The sequence below is a fragment of the Vigna radiata genome, unplaced genomic scaffold, assembly GCF_000741045.1.
Source record: "Vigna radiata var. radiata cultivar VC1973A unplaced genomic scaffold, Vradiata_ver6 scaffold_43, whole genome shotgun sequence".
Taxonomy (NCBI): domain Eukaryota; kingdom Viridiplantae; phylum Streptophyta; class Magnoliopsida; order Fabales; family Fabaceae; genus Vigna; species Vigna radiata.
Genome location: NW_014542924.1, coordinates 1,676,515 through 1,701,378, shown reverse-complemented (window position 1 = coordinate 1,701,378; position 24,864 = coordinate 1,676,515). Strand labels below are relative to the sequence as shown.

The window sequence follows — 24,864 nt, the reverse complement described above, 5'->3', positions numbered from 1 at the left end:
CGGTTGTGTATTTCGTTGGCTGGTGAATTTGATTTCTGTAGGTGTGGTGAAGAAGAAGAAATATGTATTGTACAAATATGTATAAAAAATTAGGTAGTGTGGCAATAAATGTTGCTTGTGTTGTCCATTGTTAAAAAATGGGCATACTTGGTGCATTTAACTCCACGTAAATTCCTATACAGATTAATCAACAAATATTTTAACATTTAAAAATAATAAAAATAACTTTTTTATTTACAAACTTGATAAATCCATTTGTACAAATCTTATACAAATTAATCATTTAAATACAAGAATTGCACTAAAAACTTAAAATTAAACCTAAAATGAAAACGTAAACATATCCACAAATCCTATACAAATTAACCATTTAAATACAAGAATTGTATTAAAAATTTAAAATTAAACCTATGAACAAAAATATGCCCACATAAACGTGCTACTTGTGTGAGCGCTGTTCATATACACGTGTCATTTTAAAAGCTTTGTAAAGTTTTCATAATTTAAAGTATTTAATAATTTTAAACTTTCACTAAATTATTTTGTACAGAAGGCTTTCCATTTCCTGAATTATTTTGCACCTGTTTCGTTCATCTCTAGAGTACAGCAACATAATCAACAATAGACGGTATTAAAATGGTAATCCAATGAGTAATCAGACTTGGACAATACGCAATACGATAGTGAAATACACACAGACAAATAGAAAAAAGTTAAACAAGAAAAATCTTATAATCTAACATGATCCAAAGGAATATGAGGTAATGATCGCAAATTCAGCCACCTTGTTGGTACATCATCACTTTAAATTAAAAACCAGGACTGGCTAAGTGAATAAATGAACGGCCGTTTTGTCTCGAAGTTTAAGGAATAACAACTTTGTATAACTTTTCGAGAATATTTCCATAAAAAATTAATCATAAACTGATCCAACCACGTTTAAGTTTTATAAAACCAAAAAAGTTAACTTAGAATCCCATGTTTAAATGTGCAAAAACATGCGCAGAAAGATATATAAAGCCGAGTACAACAGCAAAGTACATAAAAAGCCAAAAGCTCAATCCCCTCCCCCACACAGAAGAGGGTAAACAAAAAAAGAGCTTAAAGCTCCTAGCAGGGTAACAACAATGGTTCCTGATTTATTCAGACTACTCATTTTTGCATGAGCAAGACACTAAAATCGCAGCTAAAAGTAAACATACGGTACTAACGTGTAGACATGCTACCATGCAGTACCAGCTTAAAGAGAGTTCTTGGCAACGTGAACAAGCAGGTCAATCACACGTGAGCTGCAAGACCAGGAACACAGCAGGTATAAGATCTAGCTGAATTAATAAAAGTAATAATGATATAATGATAATAAAGCATATATAATTAGCATGATTAGATTTTTGGCCAAATTTAATTACTAATTGGGTTAATTGATCAACTAAAAATCTGTTACATGACGCACTACCACTCTGTTCTACACAAGAAAGGTTTAAGGTGGTTTACCTGTATCCCCACTCATTGTCGTACCACGAGACGAGTTTCACAAAATTTTTGTTCAATGCAATTCCGGCCTTTGCATCAAAAATACTTGATCTGAAACAAAAATAAGACAAAAGGGTTCAGTAACAGGTACATGAATAATGTGAAAAAAAAAAGGTAACAAAAACTTGGACATTAAGCATCACTACAGCTGCCATGTATGAATAATTTCACAACTGTGGCAAAATTTATATACCTGCTGTCACCCACAAAGTCGGTGGAGACCACATCATCTTCGGTGTAACCAAGAATTCCCTTCAACTTGCCCTCGGATTCCTCCCTGTAAAAGACAACATTTATATTAGACAGTGCGCAAGGACCAATCCCAAAACTGGGCGCACCACTTGAATTGGATCTCGAATAACAAGAGTCACAAAAATTTGCATAAGATTCAGCAGCACCACAATATCAATAAGAGTATTCTGCCCTTACTTGATAGCATTTTTAATTTCGTCATAGCTGGCACTCTTCTCCAGCCTCACTGTGAGGTCAACAACGGAGACATCCACGGTGGGAACACGGAATGCCATTCCAGTCAATTTTCCATTCAAAGAAGGAAGGACTTTCCCAACAGCCTTGGCACAGAAAAATAAGAATCGTAAAAATCAAAAATAGAGTTGTCTGTAACAATTAAACATCAACCTTATGGCAAAGCCAGAAACACCAAACTACATTGGATGAAATATTCACCTTGGCAGCTCCAGTGCTGCTAGGAATGATGTTAAATGAAGCAGCTCTTCCACCTCTCCAGTCTTTGGCTGATGGTCCATCAACAGTCTTCTGGGTAGCTGGTTTGCAAAACAATAACATAAACCAGACTTAGTAATTAGTATGTATGAGCCAAAACATGCAACAGGAAAACCATTCAGAGAGAGACTCACCGGTGATGGAATGAACTGTGGTCATCAAACCCTCAACAATGCCAAATCTGTCATTAATAACCTGCAAAATTAACAAGAAAATATTAAAATTATAATAGTCACAAAACAACAAAACAAAATATACTACACGGAATCAGGCAAACAGCAAACCTTGGCGAGAGGAGCAAGGCAGTTGGTTGTGCAGCTGGCATTGGAAATGATATCAAGCTCTGGCTTGTACTCGTGCTCGTTAACACCAACAACAAACATGGGAGCATCCTTGCTGGGGGCAGAAATAATAACCTTCTTAGCACCACCCTGGATTAATAAAAAGACAAACAAAACAAACATTAAAATTCCACTTCACACTAAATCGCCTAAAAATATAAATCTCAAATAATATTTCAAAAAAAGCAGCAAAATTAGGATACAATACTAATACACAGAAAATACCAACGCGTGTAAATAATTACTTAATAGAGTTAAAGGGTAGTGCTGTAAATAGAAACCTTCAAATGTGCGGCGGCCTTGTCCTTATCGGTGAAAACTCCGGTGGATTCAACAATGATATCAGCTCCGGTCGAACCCCAAGGGATCTCTTCAGGATTCCTGAGGATTAAGAAAAGATTTAACGGCGCGAAGAGACGAACAATTACAACATAAAAATGCAAAGGAAAACAACGAAAGTCATGAAAAAGGGTGAGAAATAGACCTGTGTCCAAAAACAGTGACTGGCTTCTCACCAAAGAGAAGGGTATTGGAGTCCTTCACGGTGACATCGTGATGCTTCCAGTGTCCATGAACACTGTCGTATTTAAACATGTATGTCTACAGAAGCAACCAAACACCGTGAACAACCAGATCTAACGGCTAATAACGATATACAAATGAAAAAGCTTGCCGATCTGAACAGTAAAAAAATCATGTTATAGTGGTGACAGCGAGGGAGAAGAGAAGATGTGTACCATGTAATCGGTGGTGATGAAGGGATCGTTAACAGCAACGAGTTCCACATCGTCTCTCTGAAGAGCCACCCTGGCCACCAAACGGCCAATTCTTCCAAATCCTGTTAGATTTCAAATAAATAAATATGAAAAAGAAAAACGAAAATGAAACAGTTGAAAAAGTGTTGAAGTGATCTGAAGGAAGAGGATGAAGATGGTGTACCGTTGATTCCGATCTTGACCTTGCCTGATCCATGAAATTCATTGGAAAAAAAAAAGAAAGAAAGAAGAAAAAAGTGAGAAGATTAGAAAACGAAGAGAAGAGAAAAGGCAACAGGTGTGGTGGTTATTGCATACCCATGAGTGGTTGGTTGGAATTGGAAGAGAAGAGTTGAGAATGGAAGTGAGTGAGTAAGTGGGGAGTGAGATAGGGTTTTAATAGAAAAGGGAAATGAAAAGTAGTAGGTGGTGGGTGACACCTACAAGACCGGCGTAAGACCCGTGTAAGATTACCTCATTCCATTTTCTCCCATTTCTACGTTCCCCTCTAATTTCTTCTTTTATAATTTCCTCTAAAATAAGTAAAACTTAGATTAGGTTACCCTTTGCTTCCAATATAATTACACAAATTTTTAAATTAAATTAATTTATATTATCAAAAATGTTATCTTTTTCTTCTTTTTATTCCTCGATACGAAACTGAACACTCGTAATATTTATTAAAGATAAATTGTGAATTATTTAAGAAATATAACAACTTTTTAGAAATAAGATACATTTCACTAAATGATTTAAGCAATATTAATACTGTTATATATAATTAATTTATTGATTTAATTAATAATAGCGTAACAGTTATGGTTATTGCTGTTTTTAATTAATTCACAGTCTTAATTATTTATTATTATTATTTTGCCCGAAAAGGAATTCAAATGCAGGTGTGAAATAAGAAAAAAAAAATACAAACATGGAAAAGAAAACGGGGTAAAGGAAAAAGGTTGTTGTGCAAAGGGTTAGAACGAGGGTGTTGGTTACGCTCGAGCAAGAAAAGAATAAGAAAGACAAAAGGTTTTGCAGGTCTTTACGCTAAAAAAAAGAAAGTAAAAGTGAAGAAAATGTGTGTATATTTTAAATTAAGAAAAATTATTTTAGATTTAAAACACTATTTTATATTTTTCAATTTTTAAACTTTATAACTATAAGGTTTAAACCTTTGGATGATCTTCTTATTTGTTGAAGAATTTCAAGTGGGTCTTCTTGTTGAAAACGGTCTCAATTGAGTTCTAAATTTTATAAAACCTTAACAATTAAACCATTAAGTGGACAGAAACGAAGTCAAGAACTGCTGACATGTTGCACAATAAACATGTTGATTTGTATGATCTTATTACGTGGAAATAAAATTTAAATTATGATGTAAAATTTGGTAAAGTAAAAGAAAAGAAAAAAGAAAAAAAGCAATTCTCGACCCAAATTAGGGTTTTGATGTAGAGGGGATTCTTGCGTGATTTAAGGTTCTAAGAAGCTTCGTACTCGCGAGTTAGGTTTCAATTTGTGTTTTTCTGGGTTTGGATTATCTATGATTGTAGGTGCATGATGATGGAACTAAATGCTCCATGGCCGTTGTGGTTGCACAATTTGGGTGGCGCGATTCTCGCGATTTGGTTTTTACAGGTTCGTGAAGAAGATTATTCATAGTGGGAGAGGAACAAAGACATGAGACCGTGATGGCGTTTGTCTGGTTCACCACTGTCCACTTCATATTGTCGCAGCTAATGCCTAGATCGAGGTTCCTTCCTTTTTCCTCTTACGATTTTTTGTGATAAAAAGGTACACTCAATTTGGGAAAGTTGATGAGAAAGATGATTACATTCATGGACTCGAAAGAGAAATTGAAGGAGGCAGAGAGGTGTTTGGATCCTCAGTTATGGCATGCGTGTGCAGATGGCATGGTGTAGATGCCAACAGTAAACAACAAGGTCTATGCATTTAAAGACCATGGTTGTGAGTTAGACATTGCAACTTGAATATGATTAACATTTCCAGAATTGAGGAAAGGATATAGTTGGCCTCTGTATTTTGTGATTCTAACTGTTAGTCTTTGTAATATGTGTAACACTAGAAAAGTGTTGATGTGCAAAATGTTTGTCTCTGTAATTTGTAATTGTAATTGTAATAATTGTGTATTTTCAAAAGAAAACGCCATTATTCTAGTAATACAACGAAATTCAATTGAATTCTCATACTAAATTGAGAAATCTGCAGATGAAATGATTAACATTTCTAGAATTGAGGAAAGGATATAGTTGGCCTCTGTATTTTGTGATTCTAACTGTTAGTCTTTGTAATATGTGCAACACTAGAAAAGTGTTGATGTGCAAAATGTTTGTCTCTCTAATTTGTAATTGTAATTGCAATAATTGTGTATTTTCAAAAGAAAATGCCATTATTTGAGTAATACAACGAAATTCAATTGAATTCTCATACTGAATTGAGAAATCTGAAGATGATACAATGCTTGTAAAACATCAGTTATACTAAAATTTAACATACTAAGTAAATAATATCATTTAAGACAAATTACAATCTATGCCTAAAAAGGTCTATAATGCGAATTTCACATGGATAATATGAATACTTCATACAACATAGATATGTATACTTTGATACCTATAATTTCAATAATGTAACAATTTATAAACATAGTCAAATATAACAATCTAATTATATTGTCATTTATATAAAATCAATTTAAAAAAATAAAGGGAGAATATATTTCATTTCATATTCTTTTGAATCGTGAATATTGAAAAAGATAATTTAGTTAAAAAAGATACTTTAGTTGAAAAAGATACTTTAGTTGAGATTCTATTATGGCCCTACAGATAGAACACTTGATTCTATGATTCGAAGGAAAGAAAATTCAATTATCTTATCAGACTTTTTATGTCTTCATATTTGATATAGAACAATCTCATGCTTGCATGTCCACAATTATTATGCCATGTTATTTCCTCATCTTTCACAGATACAAAACATGAGACACTTTGAGACTACAATTCATCTAGGTTTATTTTATACAAGTTACCTTGTCCATTAGTTGCAAATACTAAGGGGTTATTATTATCTAATACCCTACATTGACCTTTTTCAAAAACAACATTATATCCATTGTCACATAATTGACTTATACTAAGCAGATTATGTTTATAAGGCCATCTAGTAACAAAATATTATCAATGGGGGAGGGGGGAAGATTTGTACTTATTGTTAGAAATAATGAAGCTTGTTTCTCCACACCTAGAGGGGGAGGGGGGTGAATTGGTGTTTAATAAAAACATGCACTTTTAAAATCTTTTTGAAGAATTATAATGTTCTTTGAATCTTTCTTATGAGGTAAGCAATCAAAATGTAAAGAGATAAGGAGAGAAAATCAAACACAGTTTTTATACAGGTTTGGGCTCAATGCCTATATCTAGTCACTCTCCCAATCAATCTTAGATTGTAGAGTAATTCACTATAATGTTCAGAGTATTACAATCAAGGCTTTACAAAGCACACTCAAACGTAAACACCTCCCAAACTCCTAATCAAATATAGAAACAAAATACACCTGCAAACACAACACCCTACGGTCTTGTTGCAGAAACCCTTTGAGAATCTCCTCTCAAAGTCAAGAGCTCCTCACTCTTCTTCCTAACGCGCACGTCTTGGGAAACAACAAATCAAAGATTGCAAAAACTTGTTCTGATCAAAACTAGATGCACCTTTAGTCGTGCTAATGTGATCAGTCAATTCAGTCCACAAAGATGCCTCTCAAGAATTCCTCAAGATTCTTCAAATTCCTTGCGTTCTTGATTCTTGGAGCGTAAGAGTAATCTGTAATGCTTTCTAAGATCAAAATTGTAAGATATGAAAACGTTAGAATGATCAAAAGTTACAGAAATACAAACAGTGCGTCAATTTATAGTTATTGTCATATCAGACGCAAAGTAATCGATTACATATTAGTAGTGTAATCGGTTACATATAAAGCATATGTAACAATATTACAACTAACTCAGCTCATAATTGAATGCTCAATTAATGTAATCGATTAACATTAGATGTTAGTCAAACATATTTAAAAATATGACCGTTAAAGCAGTTATGACTAGCATAAAATCAATTTTCAAAACATAACAGACTTAATTGAATACAAAAAATGGGTAATCAATTAAGCTTAATACCTAAGCAAATTTTGAAAATTGTTCTTCTCAAAAACTCATCACGACACATCTGAAAAAGATATATGGAAACACACTTGTTTTAATAAATTCAACAATGTAATCGATTCAAACTAGTTGTTTTGCCACAGTTCAAAACATAAGCTGTCTGATGATCTTAATTGATTATCGCAACACTGTAATCGATTAAGTCATGCAGATATGCTTTTGTGCATGTGGTTTTCTTTTCACAAAAACATACAGTGAGCATACAAAGATATAATCTCATCATAATCACAAAAGTATGCATCAATCAACAATATGTTCAACATATGCATTTTACACAATATGTGCATATAACATAGTAAGCATTTATACATTCCATATAGGATAATGATATTTAGACAACATTTTTTTGACAACATTTGAACATTGATTACGTGTCAATCTGTGATTGGTCAAAAATTACTCCACAATATTGTGGAGTAATTTTTGACCAATCACAGATTGACACGTAATCAATGTTCAAATGTTGTCAAAAAAATGTTGTCTAAATATCATTATCCTTCCATATATGTATAACACAACACATAAACACTTTTTTGTTGTGACATGACAACATTTATGTGTTGTTGCTATTAATGTGTTGTCATCATAAAAAAATAACATAATAGGGATTGGGTTCAACCATTACATTGCTTCCCCTATCAACACTTATCTTTCCAATTCCTATGATTTTTCCTCTTTGGTTTTCAAATGTGATCGATCCTCCTTTCTTGTCCCTCAAGCTAAGGAACATACACTTTTCTCCCGTCATGTGACATGAGCAGCAACTGTCTAGGTACCATGACAGGGTGATGAATCATTATTTTGTACTATTCACTTAGCTTTCCGCACCGAATTGTATTAGTGAATTGTGTTTAATTCTCCATTATTGTGTAATATTTGCTATTTGGGCTTAATTTGACTAGTAATTCTTATTTTAATTAATTTGAATTATTTGGGCTTAATTATTCCAATTATTATTTGCAGGACAATTTTGGAATCATATTTTGGGACAACAAGAGTGTGACCACATCATTTATTATTTTACACATCAACAATTGTTTTTAATTTCATTTGTAATTTTAATTCTTTTAATTTTGAAGCAGATTTGAGTTTTAAGTCTATTTTTGGTCAAATTAGGAGAAACTCATACGGATGGAATTTTCGGCCTAGGGGGTTATTAATACCCAAAAATTAGATTTAGGTTTCTCTCTTTCATTTTCGTTTAAGCTTGGGACGTTCTTCATCTTCCCCCCTTTTGGGGGTTTAGGTTTGCTTTCAATTTCCTCTTCTTGTAGTGAATCAATTTTGATTTCAATTACAATTCCGTTTTCATTCTTGCTTCAATTTCATTTTTCATTTGCAATTGCGTTTTGTTCTCTGCATTTAGGTTTTCCAATTTCATTTCTATATGCATTGCGTTTTCCAATTTCGTTTATGGGTTAAGTTTCATTTTTAGAGTTAAGTTTCGTTTTCAGAGTTAAGTTTCGTTTTTCGTTTTGTGCTCTATTGTTGCTTCTACCTTTGCTTTCATTTTGCCTCTGCAATGATGTTTTTGATTCCACTTTTCTGTTTCAAATTCATTTTAATGAAAGCGTAATTCTGTTTGGCTGTTCATTAACAAGATTGCATCGTTTCCATGAGATTTCTGCACAGTGATTGTCATTCTGCTGCTATAACTTTGCATAATATTGAGTTTGTCCTGTGTTTGCGATTGAGTATACACTTAGTTGCCTAATTGGTGTTTAATCTTCGCATAGTCTATTAAATTTTATGGTGCAAAATTGATTGAATGTATGCATTACATTTGCTTAATTTGCTTTTATGAAAACATGGTTAGTCCTCGCTTAGTTGGCTAACTTGTGTTGGATTAGGGGTAATTGTTGTTAATTTATGATTGGAACAATGCAGTTGAGCTAGTGATCAATCGTTTTCAATTAGTGTTTGAATTCATGTTTTATTTGTTTAATTTCAATTCACAATTTTGTCCAAAAACCTCCCCCCACCACGTGTTTGATCTAATGACTGAACCAAATGTTGGTCCTTAAGAGATGACCTAGGAGTCACTTCCTTGTATATACTGCACTTTAATTACATATTAATTTGATTATGGTACGACCTTGATCATAGGGCTTTTCTTTCGATCATCAAACATATCAGAAAGGGGAATTATTTGACTCTTAGGTACCCATAACAAGTTGGGTCTTGGTTTGTTAGACACATACATTTTGTTCTTCTTAAAAGTTAATTTATTACTATTTGACCTAGTAAACCTAATATAGTTAGTTTTATTATTATTTTTTTCTATTTGGTTTTCTATAACCTAGACCTTGTTTGTTGGATGAATGCCTACTATTTTGGTGAGGATATCATTTTCATGCCTAAAGGATTCTATGTGTTGCGTTCTTGGTTTTTATTATATATTCTACAAGCTTCTTATTTTGTAGCCTAGTTTTTTCCTTATCCTGTTTTGAGACACTCAACTCTATCCTAAGATTACTAAACTTTTGTTATAATGTCATCACATTAGCCCTAAATGTAGTTACTTTCTCTTTTAGATTATTTCCTTGTGTGAGGAGTTTTGTTTGTTGATTACATAAATCCCTATATGTACTAGACAATTTGGATGAATAAGATAACAATTCTTAGTATGCGTTTCTAATTGAGTGTAGGTTAGAAAAATTTACCTTATCATTAGAGTCGTCTAATTTACTCTCAGCATTCCCTGCTACTAGGCACACTTTGGAATCCTTGTCGTCGTAAGATGTGTCCAGGTGTTCATCAATATGTTTTTCTTTTCATATATGGACCCAACTGATTTTCTTTTCATCTTTTCAATCTCGGGACATTCTGATATGAAATGTCTAGGTTTTTTTTGGACTCGAAATAGACCGTTGTGTCTTTTGGTCATCTATCTTTTATATTGTTCTTAAAGCTAGATTTAAAATGTCTATTCTTGAACATTATGAGTTTCCTTTTCCTCCACATTGATTGAAGCTTTCTTGAAATGAATGAAAGCTTCTCTTCATCATTCTCGTTCATGGAGTTTTGTTCATCATTTGACTTCTTGGAGGATTCATTTGTTCTGAGAGCTTTGGTTGGTGTCTTCTTAGTAGCTTTGAGCATAATCCTTTTCTCCTTCTTGAGAGAACCATCTTGTAGAAGTTTGAGCTCATGAATCTTTAATACCCCTACCAACTCTTCTAGACTCATTCCATCTATATTCTTTGATGTTCTTAGAGTTGTGACCTGACGTCTCCATTGTATTGCAATAATTCTTTGGATCTTATCAATATGATCGAAAACAGTTCATATTGTTTGGTTAACAAGCTCAACTTACTTCTTTTGACTTCGCTTGATCCTTTGTAGGTGACAACCAAGGTATCCCACATTTGTTTAGCTTCTTGGAAAACGTGAACCTTTCTGTACTCTTCGTAAGTCCACTTGTTTTTTGAAAGTGACTCTCCGTCTTCATCTACAAAAATGTAGTTATCATGCTTCACAATGTCCTACATGTCAATTGATAACGGTTGAATATACTGCTATCTGTGATGCAATTTTGATATTAAATTCACCCTTTTTAACTTAAAAACTTTCTTGATTCCTTGTTTTTAATTTAGTTTTGTGAATAAGTGAGTGGAGGTTATACTTGATGATTTTATTACTAAATTCCCTTAATTTTGTAGGTTATTGGTATGATTTGGAAGAAGAGCAAAAATATCAAGGAGATGGAACTCAAGAGGGACAAATAAAGCACCAAAGAAGAAGGTAGGAAGTCACACAAGCGCCTGACTGCCCCCTTTAAGGGCCCTCAATGCAGGATGTCACACATAATTTCCTAGGCGCCCCATTAGGGACGTTGAGCGCCAACTTCAATGCTGCACCATGCTTGGGTGCCCTCTAAGGGGCCTTGAGCGTCACTCCTCTCGCAAGCTCGCCTGACTGACCTAAGTTGGGGCTTTGAGCGCCAATGTTATTGGGCTTGGACTTTATTTTTGCTCTATTTAAGGACTTGCTCGCCCTAGGGTTGGTATCTCTTGATGGCTTAAGCACAAAAGCACATGTTTCCCCCCTTTGGAGGCAGATTTATGGATGCAGGAGCTCTCCTCTTCAGTTTCTAGGGTTTTTCTTTCTCTTTCATTCCATTGTACACCTAATTTCTTCATGACGGTGGAGAAATAATCTTATTTGTTGTTGGGGAAGATGTAACTTCTAAAACTCTTATGTATTTCAATTTGTTTTGAATTGCTATATGCTTCTTTCATTAATTGTTAGGGATTTTCTCCTTTGCTAAATTGTTATATTTTATGGTCTTCTTTGTTATTGGGAAATACCTAGAAACCAAGATTTGGAGAATTTCTTCCAAATGCAATATTGCCCAAGGATGGGGATATGAGGTTTGGTTATCTTAAGCTCCTGTTCGTAATGTAAAGATAATTATTAGGCATGCAAGGGATTGTGGTTTAGTAATTAAGGATAGGCTTTCTTCGCGGAGGGATCGAGTTTTAAGTAATTTAAAGAGTGACATTAAAATTGAATGAAGAAGATGAATTCTTATATGCACGAAAGTGATTAGGTGAAATCTAAACCCCAACAACATACTCATCTCATATTATCAACATCATCCATCCACATTTGTGTTTAAAGCCTCAATTGATCAAATTGCATTCATATTTACTTTTATTGCATTTGCATTTTAAACTAACAAAATATTTTGCCAGTCTTAATTGGTTAAGTAATTACATGATTGTTTAGTGCCGTGAGTGTCTTGGGAAACGATACTTGGTCTTACCATTTTATATTACTTGATACGATTCAGTACATTTGCCGACATCTTAACATCAATATGACATGATTTAGAGAATGCAATCATTCTTTGCTTCCAATGGTCGAACATTTCACCCTTGAATAGGGAGAGCGATTGACAATGTATCCTTTGTTTTTCATTTTCCAGGATTATTTCCTCGAGTCCTCTTAAGAACTTACCCCGCGAGGTTAGGTCTGATACCAATTAAATTACTTGAAAAACACTAAGTGGGGTTTGAATATTGTTAAAGTAAAACTTCTTTTCACAACCATTATGATATAGCACGTTGTAGAGATTTATGATTTTCTTTTAAATGCTTAGACGTTCTACCTAATAAGAGATTGTTTCAGGAAATGCTTTTGTCGTACTATTCAGAATGTACACTACATAGTTTATAAGAACTTCCTTTGTTTAATAGTAATCGTTTAGCTTGGAAAGTTCGTGCATTTAGAAACAAAAACACAATTACAAGTTTTGTAAGAGAAGCGTTTAGACAAGAGAGGAATTAAATGCACAAATATTTTATATTGGTTCACTCTAACTAAGCTACGTCCAGTCTCCTCCGTAGAGGGTTCCACTATAATCTCCACAAGATTACACTGAGTATTCACATCACTCCTAGTTTCCACAGTCAGCGAGTAATCACCTGTTACCCTAGACTTGGTTGAGTATTGTCACCACTCCTGGTTTCCGCAGTCAGCGAATAATTACCTGTTACCCTAGACTTGGAGGAGTATTCACAACACTCATAGTACTAAGCAACCTTGCCTAGATTTAGTTTAACTCAACTAAGTTCAACAAGTGTTTTAATTCTCTTTAGAATTGCAATCGAAGATTGCTTACAAGTCATTCAGACTACTACTCTCGTAGAGAGGATGTAATTACAATACAATGTAGTCTAAACACTCGTAGGTGTTTCTCTTTTTTCTCTTTCTCTCTTTCTTACAAACAATAAGTAGTTTGACATGAAGTTCGAGAGTATTCCTTTTCTTCTTTTTTCTCTTTTTCTCTTTTTTTTGCTCAGATGTATTCTTTTCAATAAGCTCTTTCTTTTCTCTTGGAATGCTTCTCAAGATGAATATTTCTTTGAATGCTTTTCTCTTGCTATCCTCTTAATTCATCATTTCAAAGCTCTTGCATTTATAGGCTTTTGGATAAATGTCTGTTAGACTGAGCTTTTGGCCTTGATTCTTGTCCTTTCTCTTTCTTCGTGTATAACAACCATTGGATAAAGTCAACTTGCAAAGCAGACATGCTTTTTCATTCCTTTGCTTGAAGAAGGTTGTACGTTTTGAGACATGGCTTCAAGTAAAGAACATTATATGAATGTTTCTTTGGTCTCTAATGTCCACTTCTGATATTTTGATTTGAAGCTTTGTGGATGCATGTAAAATAACTCATTTGTAGAGAATATAGTAGATTGTGCATGCAACATATATGTCTTTTCTTATCACTTTTGTTTTTTTTGAACGTTGAACATTTAATGTCATTTAGTGCTTACTTAGAACAACAAAGTGGTTTTTGATTTCCTACGGTTGAGGTAATGTTTGACAATTAAGCTTTTCTTTCAAAGATATCAAATATTGATTAAAGACTTTGTCGTCTAATGAAGTAACTTCTTAACTTTTGCTATCGTTTAGACAGAGTAAACGTTTTTGTTATTTTGCCTTTACACACAAATAACGTTTAATTTTGTTTGTGCTTTAAGTTTTAGTCTTTTAGTGTGTTTTGTCAATGACATCATCTTTGACATTGTTTTGTTTTCCCTAGAGTTAATCTGAATACCCTTTAGGTATGATAAACTTAACGCTTTTAGTTTCAACTCTCTTAGATGCTTTTGACTTCTTTTATCCTTTCGTTTGGGTGTTTGGCTTAGTTGTTTTTCTGTTTCCTAATATCCTAAGGTTTTCTATGTCGGGGATTTTGGTTCTAAGTCTTTGTATTTTCATCCTATGTTGTTTTCAAATTATTATTCCATTTAACGTTTGGTTAAACTTAAAAACATGAGAGTGTTTAGGCGCATAAACGATTTTGTCTTAATAGGGTTATAGGAAAACTTTTCGCAAAGGTGAAAGTTGTTAAACGCTTGACTTGAAAGTTCTGTTCAAAGTACCAGTTCTCAAACAAATATTTTCAATTGTCTAATCAAATTTGATTCAATGTTTTGATGATGCTAGTTCTTGATAAAAGTAGTGTTTGGTGGTAAGAGCTTTTATAATAGTTAAGATAACACACAACTGCAGGGTTTGTAAGAAAAATGTTTAGTAAGATTGAAGTAATAAACACAGATAATATTATACAGGTTCACTCCACCGAGCTACGTGCAGTTCTCCTCTAAGACCTCTTAGTGTTTTCCACTATAATCTTCAACAAAATTACAACTGAGTATCCGCACCATTGTAGGTGTCACCCACTCTTGGTTGTGCAATATTCTTCACCACTCCTGGTATCTCTAGACACTAATGGTATCTTCCCGATACATTGTCAAGTTGAGTTTCACCCGCTCCTAGTTTCCACTAGACAAACTTGTCTAGCTATCGTTTAACCACACCGAGTTAAGCGTTAAGTGTTTGAATTCTCTTCAGAATTTGCAATCAAATAAATCACTTACCATTCCTTAGACAGTTACTCTCGCAAAGAGGATGTGTATACAATACAATTCAATCTAACAGACTCTTAGAGTTTTCTCTCTTCTTACAATAGTAAGCTTATGATTCTATGAAGCCTGAGAGTGTTTTCTTTTTCTTTTGAGCTTGCTTTTCTTCACAAATATTTTCTTTCGCGTTCATTTGCTTGATCTCTTTCTCTTTTCTTCAACATTCTTCAATATATAGGCGTCAAGAAAATGTCTGTTAGATGATAATTTGCGTTGATCTTCGGATCCTCTTAGCCTTGTCGTAGGTAGCCACCGTTGGTTAAAGTCAACTTGCTAGAGTAGACATGCTTTTTAAGTACTTCATCAAAAGTAGGTTGTACGAACTTCCTGGCACGACTTTTGATAAAGAGAACATTCCGTGAATATCTTCTTTGCCTCTAACGTCTACTTCTGATTTGTATATTATGGAGCAGGTGGATACTTGACATAGGCAATCTACACAGAGTTGAGTAGATATGCATGCATGTAGATATGTCATTTTTCTTATCACTTTCATTGTTATGAGACGTATTTCAATGTTTTTTTTCATTTCTAAAACAACATTTGATAGTTTAAGCATTCTAGTAAGTACTTGTTTGATTCAAAAGCATGTTTAGGGAGATACTTTTCAACATGTTTTTGGGATAATGTTTGTACCTTTTAGAATGTTTACCAAAAACATCATTTTATAAATCATAGTGAGAGCTCGTCTAGCCTTGTTTAACAAAGTATAGCATGACTGTGTTTAGTAAGGCTCTCATTGACGCATTTAGTAGGAAAACGTTTAGTAGTTTGTCTATTCATGTATTAGCGCATTTATTAAAGCTTTTCTCAAGGTACTTAGGTTTCACAAAGCTTTTTCATAGACCGCTTATCTTTTAACTATATTACTTTTCCAAAGATAAGACTTTGTCATATGCTCATTTTGTTTATAGCTGTTTGTTAAAATTCAAAACATATGAGCTTAAAATCAAGTAAAACACGTAGTTGAGTCATGTGAGAGTCAAAAGTTGGTTTTAGAGATATTATGCTTGTTTTTACATTGTTTTGCAAGGTTTTAAGGTGAATTGAAGATCGAAGTGAAGCAAGGTGGACTTAGACACGTGAAAGATGAAGAATAAGGATGAAAATAAGGGTCAGAAGAACCGCTGAGCGTCAAAATGGACCGTTGAGCATCTAGGGCGATTTGAGGCAAACCGCTCAGCGGTAAAACTGACCGCTGAACGGCCACGTGGCTAAGGGGGAAACCGCAGAGCGGTTTATTTAGCCGTTGAACAGTTATATGTTTTTATTAGCTCGGATTCTGTGATCTTTCTATCATGTTTTGGGTCTATAAATAGACCCAGTGCGAATCAAAACTCATTCTTTTGGCAAAGAGAAACGTCCACAACAACTCTACACTCCTTGGAGGCCGTTCTTTGGATGCTTAGGCTCCAAACTACTCAATCTAGGGTTTATTCTTTCATTCTTCCATTGTATTTCATCTAGTTTCACCATGATAATGGTGAACTAAACCCTTTGTTGTTGGGGAACAATGTAATCTTTTGAAACTCTCATATATCCAAATTCTTATTTACTTTATATGCTTGCATATGCTTGATTTATCAATTGTTGGGTTCCTTACCTTTGCTTATTGCTTTTATCGTTTAACTCATTCGGTAAATGTTGTTTGTCTTTATTGATACGGAGACGTACAATAATGTCATGAACTAGGGGGAATTCCTTGATTAAGCTAATACCCTCTAGAGATAGGGGTAGGAGAATCAATTGTATTTTGCTTCCGTTTATCATGCATTATTAGTTACTAGGGGAGGCTAGAGATAGCAAGCCGGTAATTAGTAATAGGCTCTTTTCGCCAAGAGATTGGGTTAAGGGTAGACCAAGAAAATTTGCATGACAATATGATATATAAGCAAAGTAGATAAGAAAAGTAGATATAAGAGAGTGGATAAGATGAAATTGTAAACCCCAACAACTCCATTCATCCATAGTTTTTCCTTGCCAATTGAATCACTGCATTTGCATGTTTACTTTTGCATTAAAAACCTAAATCAAATTCTTTTCTCAAGTCTTACGAAATTAGGTTACACGAAAGTTAAGGTCTAAGAGTCCTTTGGGAAACGATACTTGGACTTACCCATTTTATATTACTTGATAACGATTTGGTACACTTGCTAGGGACTTAACAGTGCTTCAACAAACAGACCACCTCTGTTTGCTGTTGAAAATTATCCATTTTGGAAAATTAGAATGCAAATCTTTCTTGAATCGCAAGACAAAGGAATTTTGCATGCCACATTAAATGGACCTTTTGTGCCTACAAAAACTGTTGATGATAAAACTGTTTTAAAACCTTTTACTGAGTGGACTGTTGATGAAAATAGAAAGGCTCAGTATGATGTTAAAGTTAGAAATATTATTGCCTCTACAGTAACTATTGATGAATTTTTCAAGATATCTCAATGCAAAACTACAAAGGAAATGTGGGATGTCTTAGAGGTAACTCATGAAGGCACAGATGAAGTAAAGAGAGCAAGAAAGAATTCATTGATACAAGACTATGAATTGTTCATAATGAAAGATGGTGAAAACATATATGATGTGCAGAAACGATTCACTCACATTGTAAATTATCTCATGGCTCTCGGGAAGGTATTTGACAAAGAAGATATCAATATCAAGATATTGAAAAGTCTGAACAGAAATTGGCAACCAAAAGTCACAGCAATATCTAAATCCAAAGATCTCACAACTATGAACATGACTACCTTGTTTGGCAAGTTACACGAACATGAATTGGAACTTGGTAGATTAAAGGATGAAGAGGAGATTAAAGAAAAGAAGTTCATTGCTCTGAAGGCTACAAGCAAGAACAACTCAGAAACAGACATGGACGAGAAAGAATTGATGACCTTGATGGTAAGGAAATTTAGTCAACTGTTAAATAATGATAGTCAACTAACTAACCTTACAGGTGAAGGCAAAAAGAAAAGCTTCAGTACAAATGCTGCCCAGCGCTATGAATGTGGTAAGGAAGGTCACATCAAGCCTGATTGTCCTGATCTAAAGTCGAAGCAGAAAGGACAGAAGAGATTTCCTCAAGGCAGACACATGAAAAGAAAAGGAGCATACATTGCTTGGGAGAACTTAGATTCTGAAAGCTTAAGTGATGAAGATGTTGATCAAGAGGAGGAATCCAACATTTGCAACATGGCTGGAACACTAAGTGATGACAGTGACAGCGATGAAGAATTTGAGAAGATGTCAATAGAAGAAAAGTAGCAACAACTAATTGAAACATTCAGAGAACTGCATGCTGAAGCAATGCGATTGGAATACAAGGTTAATGGAATAAACTCTGAAAGAAGAGATTATGAGTATAGAATTAAGAACCTTGTTGCTGATAATGAGAAATTAGAAAAATAATTAAAAGAAGCTTTGTTATTTGCTAAGAAGGTTGAAATTAAAACTGTTACAGTAGAAAAAGTATGTGAAAATTGTCATGCTCATATTGAAAAGATAAGTTACTTAACTAACATGCTAGCTAAGTTTACTCAAGGTAGAGACAATTTAAATGTTGTTTTAAAATCATCTGGCAAAGCGATTTACAAGCAAGGAATTGGTTACAAAGCTCAATCTAACAGAACCAATGCCAAGAAATTTACTGATTTAAGTAAACCTGCTAGAAATGCATGTTTCTATTGTAATTGTGTTGGTCATACTGTTAGAAATTGTTATTATAGGAATGTTGCTATTCCTAAAGGATTATATGTTTGGATACCAAAGGAACAAGTAACAAGGACTGACAATCATGGACCTAAAGTTAAATGGATACCAACAACCAAAACTTAAATTATTTTGCAGGATATATTGCAGATGCAGTTGATCTCAAGGATGAATCAATTATGGAATAGATAAGAAATCTTGAGTATCTACAACTGGTAACACTATATTAATCTGCTGCATTATGCCTGATTTGATTGGTTGTGATTATGCGATTGATTGAACATTCTGTTTGAAATGATTGTCTAGATGATTGATTGTTTAATTTGAAACTTTGTTTTTTTGTGTGTCTTAGTCGACTATGTTATTAATACATTCAACTATGCTTTTCAAGAGATTTAAAAAAAAATCTATTTTTAGAATGTTAGGATTTAAATCAAAGGTTTTAATACTACATCTTTGGCGCGTCTCTCTCTATATGTGTGTGTTTGTCTAATGTACTCAAGCACAGTGTTAAACAAAACCCTTATTCTGACCAAGAGTGCTCTCTATCTCTACATCATGGCATCCTCTTCCTATAAAAGGCAAAAGATCATTCCATCCTTTGAAAGAGAAGTAAATTCCTCTGGCTGGATCAGTGATGATAATTCCAGGGAAAGGTTTGTTACATTGAGAACGCTAAAGGAAGTGGTTACACATTAAATGACTGAATTGACTTTGTTTGAACAAGAAAAATTTATGTTTCCTGAAGGTCTCAAATTTCAAGGTCTTGACAAGTTCATTCAAATGAAGGGTGATTGCTATCATGATTTAGTGGAAGTTTTCTATTACAATGTCAAAGAAGTGAATGGAAATATTCATTCGCGGGTAAAAGGTGTAGACATTGTCATCGACAATGACATATGGTGGATGTTCGCTCGACTGAAAGATTTTGGAACACTCATAAATTTGACTGTCCACTATACAAGAAGATACGAAAAACCGAAATGTTCAAGAGCTTCATGAGATATCGTGGAAGATATAGAAAGGAAAAAGAATTCTTATTTAAATGGCTTGACAAAGAAGAAGTAGTTATTGCCTTCATTATGGGACATATCCTCTTGCCTGGAAGATATAATATAATCAAGCTAACCCTAAAGATGTTTGTCTACTATATGCTATTGTGCAAAGAATTCAAACAAATTGGGTTGTTGTCTTTAAAGAACATATCCTAAAAGTTGGAACTGGTGGTTGACACCAAATTCCATATGGCGTTTTCATAAGCAAAGTTATGCAAAGTTATGGTGTAATTCTCACTGGAGAAAATAAACGAACACATGGCAAAGAAAATGTAATTGGTAAGACCACCCTGACATGCATTGGAATGAAGAGAACACCTCTTGGATAGATATAACGTGATGAATCAAATCCTTCAAAATCAAAGAAAAACACTAAAGAATGTGATAGTGATCAAGAGTTTGCTCCATCTAACTCCGAATTCGAAAAACGTGTGGAAGAAAGATTTAAGTTAACTTCAAAAAGGGTAAATATCTTAAGCAAGTCGCTGAAGACTTTAAATGAGAAGATGGATGATATCTTTAAACACTTTATTGAGATCTCATCATCATCAGATGAACCTTAAAAGGAAGAAGTGGATGACATTAGTGGATCCTCTAAATCAGAATAAAGTTCCGTTGACCCTGTTTTGTCTTGTATATGGCTTATGATACAATTTTTTTGTTGTCTTTTTGTTTTCCTTGTTTGTTTCTCTCATTGTAATATCTTCTTTCAAGGAATGAAATTAGTATTTTGAATCAATACAATATTTTTTAAATCTGATTGTTTAATATCTGATATGTCTGATTGATTGATTTGACAATGTTTTGAGTGAAGTAGAATATGCTTGAACTATTTTACATCTTTACATTTTGACTTCAGTTACTTTTGATTATATATCTTGCTTAACTAAAATGCTTGATCTGGAAAGGATTTTTGAAAGTTTTGCAGGAAGAATATTGCTTTTGGAATTACAAATGGAATTCAACAACATTGGAAAGCAATATATTCGACTGGAGTGTTAGGAAACAGGTTGGCTTCGTTTTACACAAAGAGGGGGGGGGGGGTGAATTGGTGGTAGTTCAAATTTAAAATCTTTTCGCAATCATAGTATGAAAATTCAAAGCTTTTGATCTTTCTTTGAAATGCAAGTTATTGAAAAATGTAATGCAGCGGAAAGACATAGTTGACTGCTAAACAGGTATAGTCGACTGAATTTAAAGAGTGCAGGGATAGAGAAAATCAAACACTGATTTTTATACTGGTTCGGCCAACAATACCTACATCCAGTGTCCTTCCAACCTTGGAAGCAAATGCACTATAATGGTTGGGATTTTTACAGCAAGGAATATATAGAAGCACCACGCAAAAATATAAATCTCCTTTCTAACCCAAAACCAAATATAGCTGCACACAAAAACCAGAATTGCAACAAGAATCCCCTCTTCTACAATCTGCACCCACGTTGAACAATCCTCAACGTGTCACCAGCACTCTTCATAGGATGCCAAGCCTATCACAGCACACTTCACAGGTTGCCAAGCTTATCACATTACACTTCACAGGTTGCCAAGCCTTCAGTCAAATGCAGCAGTCTTCACAGGATGCCAAACATCAAAATAACAAAACATGTTCAATAAAGGTATTGTTCATAACAGTATAGCACATCAACTGAACATGTAGCACTTGAACATATGTAACTGTTATTAAGCAATGTGTTGTCATCATCAAAAACCAGTTTGATATAGAGTTTGTGTTGTCAACAATCTCAACATGGAGAAATACAGTAATCGACTGTTCTATAACAGGGTTATAAATTCCAATTCTGGAATTTGGTTATTCTTTCATTGATTGCTTATTCTGAATATCTGCTATTATCTTTGATATAAATTGATCTTTACATATCTTATTTGAGATAATATTCTAAGATTGTTGATTGTATCATTGCATGACTAAACTGTTTGCTATCCTATCTTTGATACAAATCTTTACAATACTGCATTGTGTACTCTGTGTTATACTGCATTGTGCACCTGATCTGATTTTAATATCCATGCATAATGATAGGGGTGTATCACATTTTACACATTTGTATTTCACATGCCTGCACTTCAGGGGGAGTTATCATTTTCATGTGATTTAAATGTGTTAATGAGAGCATCACTACATATTAATTATTGCATATTACTGTTTGATGCATCTCTGTTTGATATTTCAGCCTGAATATCTAGAGCATACATTTTTTGCTAATGCACAAAGGGGGAAAGATTGTATGAAAGCCTTATGAAAGTGGGAGAATATGAAAGGGGGAGAATGCATTTTCATTTTATCTCATATTCTGCTTATTCTGCTTAATATTTTGCTGTTTTAAATTAGATTGTGCAAACATGGTTGGTTATTAATCATGGTTGTGCATCATAAAAAAAGGGGGAGATTGTTGACAACACAATTTCTATATCAATGTTGTTTTTGATGATGACAACACATTGCTTAATAACATGCATATGTTGTTTGCTGTTATTACATGTTCTTATGCAAATTAACTATTATATCTGTTGAACATGTTTATGTACAACATTACATGTTCCTATGGTGATTGTTGATATATATATATATATGGAATGTGTTTACATGCTTTATGTGCTATGTGCTATGCATCATTTCATATGTTTTACTGCACATGTTTTAAAGCTGAAAATCACAAGCATTCTTATGAACTTTTAACTGTGTGACAAAGTTCTAGTACAGTCGATTACATTATGAATGGATTCAACTATGCTAAAGTCTTTGTGCAAATTTTGAGAATCAATGCTCTGTGTATTTTTGAGAAGAAAATAATTTCAAAATGTTTTACATGGTTGATGTCGACTATGTGTTTTACACATTTGACTGTATCTGTTATCTGATTTGGAACTCTGTTATGCTCTTGTTCTATAACGACTATATTTTTAAAAGTTAATTGAGCATTGTTGACTTAGTCAACTGTATTAAATGTGTTCTGTTATTTGTTGACCGTGAGCTACAACGTTGACTGAATTGTTATAACTGTTATAATACAGTCGACTGAATTAATAGCGCATTTGACTGAGAATTTGACTGCATAACAGAAATCTATAAATAGGCTGAACACAGGTTTGTTTAGAGACTTTTGATGAACTGATAACTTTCATTTCTGTTTCAGATTTCTCTTAGCTCCAAGAATTCTCCAAGAAGACGATGGTGATCTTTCTTGAACGAGATTCATAGAGGAGACTTTCTACGCTTACATTTGCTGATTATTATTTGCACAAGAAATGTGCTTCTGTGTGGTCGTGTTGAAGGCTTGGCATCATGTGAAGACTGCTGGAATTGTACCTGTTGTGATAGTTCACTTTTAGGATTGTTCAAAGTGGTGTTGCAGATTGCAGAAGAGGGGATTCTTGCTGTGATTCTGGTTTTGTTCTACAGCTATATTTTGGTTTTGGGTTAGAGAGAAGATTTATATTTTTGACGTGGAGGTCTGCTATAATCTTCATATCTTCTGACCTTTGAACCTTATGCCCCAAGCACTTTAATTTCAGAATGGGGGAGGGTTAATGGCAACTCCTTTAGGGATTTCCTTTTCAACGAAGTATCAACTTAGACTAAGACTAAGAAATGAAAGTGAATAAAGACTTTCAACAAACACTATTTCCTTATCTAAGTCTTAGATGGATTCTCTTTACTAAATATATTTACATTGTTTTGTAGGTCACCAATAAAGGTTGGCGATCATGCCTATGCATCTTAGAAGGCTTGCCAAAGCAAGAGGAAGCAAGGAAGGCAAAGAAGAGTGCAAATTCAATCATTTTCGGATTGTACAAATGACTTCCGGATTGAGAAAACAAATGCAAAAAAGCCTTTCGGACTCGTCATTGCTCAACGGTGTTCGCCTCTACCGCTCAGCGTTTATGGACAAGTTTCTTCTTCACACACGTGCTGCTTAGCTGGCTTCTGAACCTTGCATCCCGAGCCTTGTAGCTTTTCTAGCACACTTCTTTTGTAGCTTGCAATGTACGTTTCAGAGTCCTTTCTTCATCTATAAAAGGGGGCTCATTCCTTTGGATAAATAAATTTTAATTTGATAAGGATATGCTATTGAGATTTCTCCAGGCCTATCTTCAGAGTTGAAACTATCTTGTGCTTATTCTGCATTCCCTCCTCTAGCTTCCTTCCCTTTTGGAAGGCCTTCTGAGATTGAGAAACCTTATACACTCGCCACACCTTCACGAAACCATTCAACAAACACCTCACGTGCATATTCTCCATCAATCATCTCTTCATTCCGCTGCATACTTCTAAATCATGGAGTACTCTTGCTTGAAGTGTAGAGTCGTTCCTATCAAGGATACCTACAAAAGGCACTCTGATGCTCAATTCAGTGACTGACATGATTACATTAATAGTATTCAATCGAGAGTGTGTACTTAAAATTGGTTCAACCTATCGTATCTTTGAGGTTTAACCTTTTATTTATAGGCCATTTGTTGGACCCTATATTGGTGTAGGTCCAATAAAACGAACTTACCTTTAAATCCGGTCTGTTACTCATAAACAACTTCCTTATCAGTTATCAATATGTTTAATCAATATTCATCTGTTATTGTTTATTCGCTAAATCATTGGTCCAATAATAATATCCTAAACGATGGCCCGATTTATGATCCAACATCAATAAAATCATTTAACCTAGTTGATCATCGTTGATGTAGCGGATATACCGAATGGTCTTGAATGTTAACCGTTCAGTATATGTTATATCCATACATATGCCCCTCAAGTCCGAGGTAACCACAGTTAACTATAGGACTTATGATGTCAGGGAGTATGTGTTCTATGCGCCTCAATTTTTCATTCCTCTTTACACCAAAAAACAAACTCTAGGAGTTCACTGGGGACATTCAGGTGGACGAGAGTGATGTCTCTCACATCTCGGTTTTGGCCTAGGAGTTCACTAGGAACCTCCTAACGGATGAGAGGGATGCTTCTCACCTCTCGATTTTGGACTAGGGGTTCTCGGAGAACGTTCCTTGGGTTTTGTGGACAAAAGTGAAAGTTCACG

The 24,864-nt window shown here is 34.2% G+C and overlaps 1 protein-coding gene across 1 annotated transcript; it reads right to left on the bottom strand.

Moving 5' to 3' along the window:
• Positions 1-920: 920 nt before the first annotated feature.
• Positions 921-24,096, bottom strand: LOC106752704 (glyceraldehyde-3-phosphate dehydrogenase, cytosolic). The gene is made up of 13 exons (XM_022777262.1): positions 24,027-24,096; positions 3,692-3,847; positions 3,558-3,581; positions 3,356-3,456; positions 3,103-3,218; positions 2,900-2,999; positions 2,562-2,708; positions 2,412-2,472; positions 2,221-2,318; positions 1,963-2,105; positions 1,727-1,810; positions 1,495-1,584; positions 921-1,289 (listed from the first exon to the last, which is right to left on the bottom strand). Exons 1-13 carry the CDS (start codon positions 24,094-24,096, stop codon positions 1,241-1,243), a joined length of 1,239 nt encoding a protein of 412 aa, XP_022632983.1. The 3' UTR covers positions 921-1,240.
• Between the last annotated feature and the right edge of the window lie 768 nt (positions 24,097-24,864).

What these genes read in the sequence shown, in the direction of transcription:
- LOC106752704 (XM_022777262.1), bottom strand. Translation starts at nt 24,096, where the DNA reads ATGCAGCGGAATGAAGAGATGATTGATGGAGAATATGCACGTGAGGTG. An exon ending in TGTTGAATGGTTTCGTGAAG is followed by an intron (nt 3,848 to 24,026) that starts GTGTGGCGAGTG and finishes AAATGGAATGAG; the next exon opens with GTAATCTTACACGGGTCTTA. An exon ending in AGGCCGCCGCACATTTGAAG is followed by an intron (nt 2,709 to 2,899) that starts GTTTCTATTTAC and finishes TTATTAATCCAG; the next exon opens with GGTGGTGCTAAGAAGGTTAT.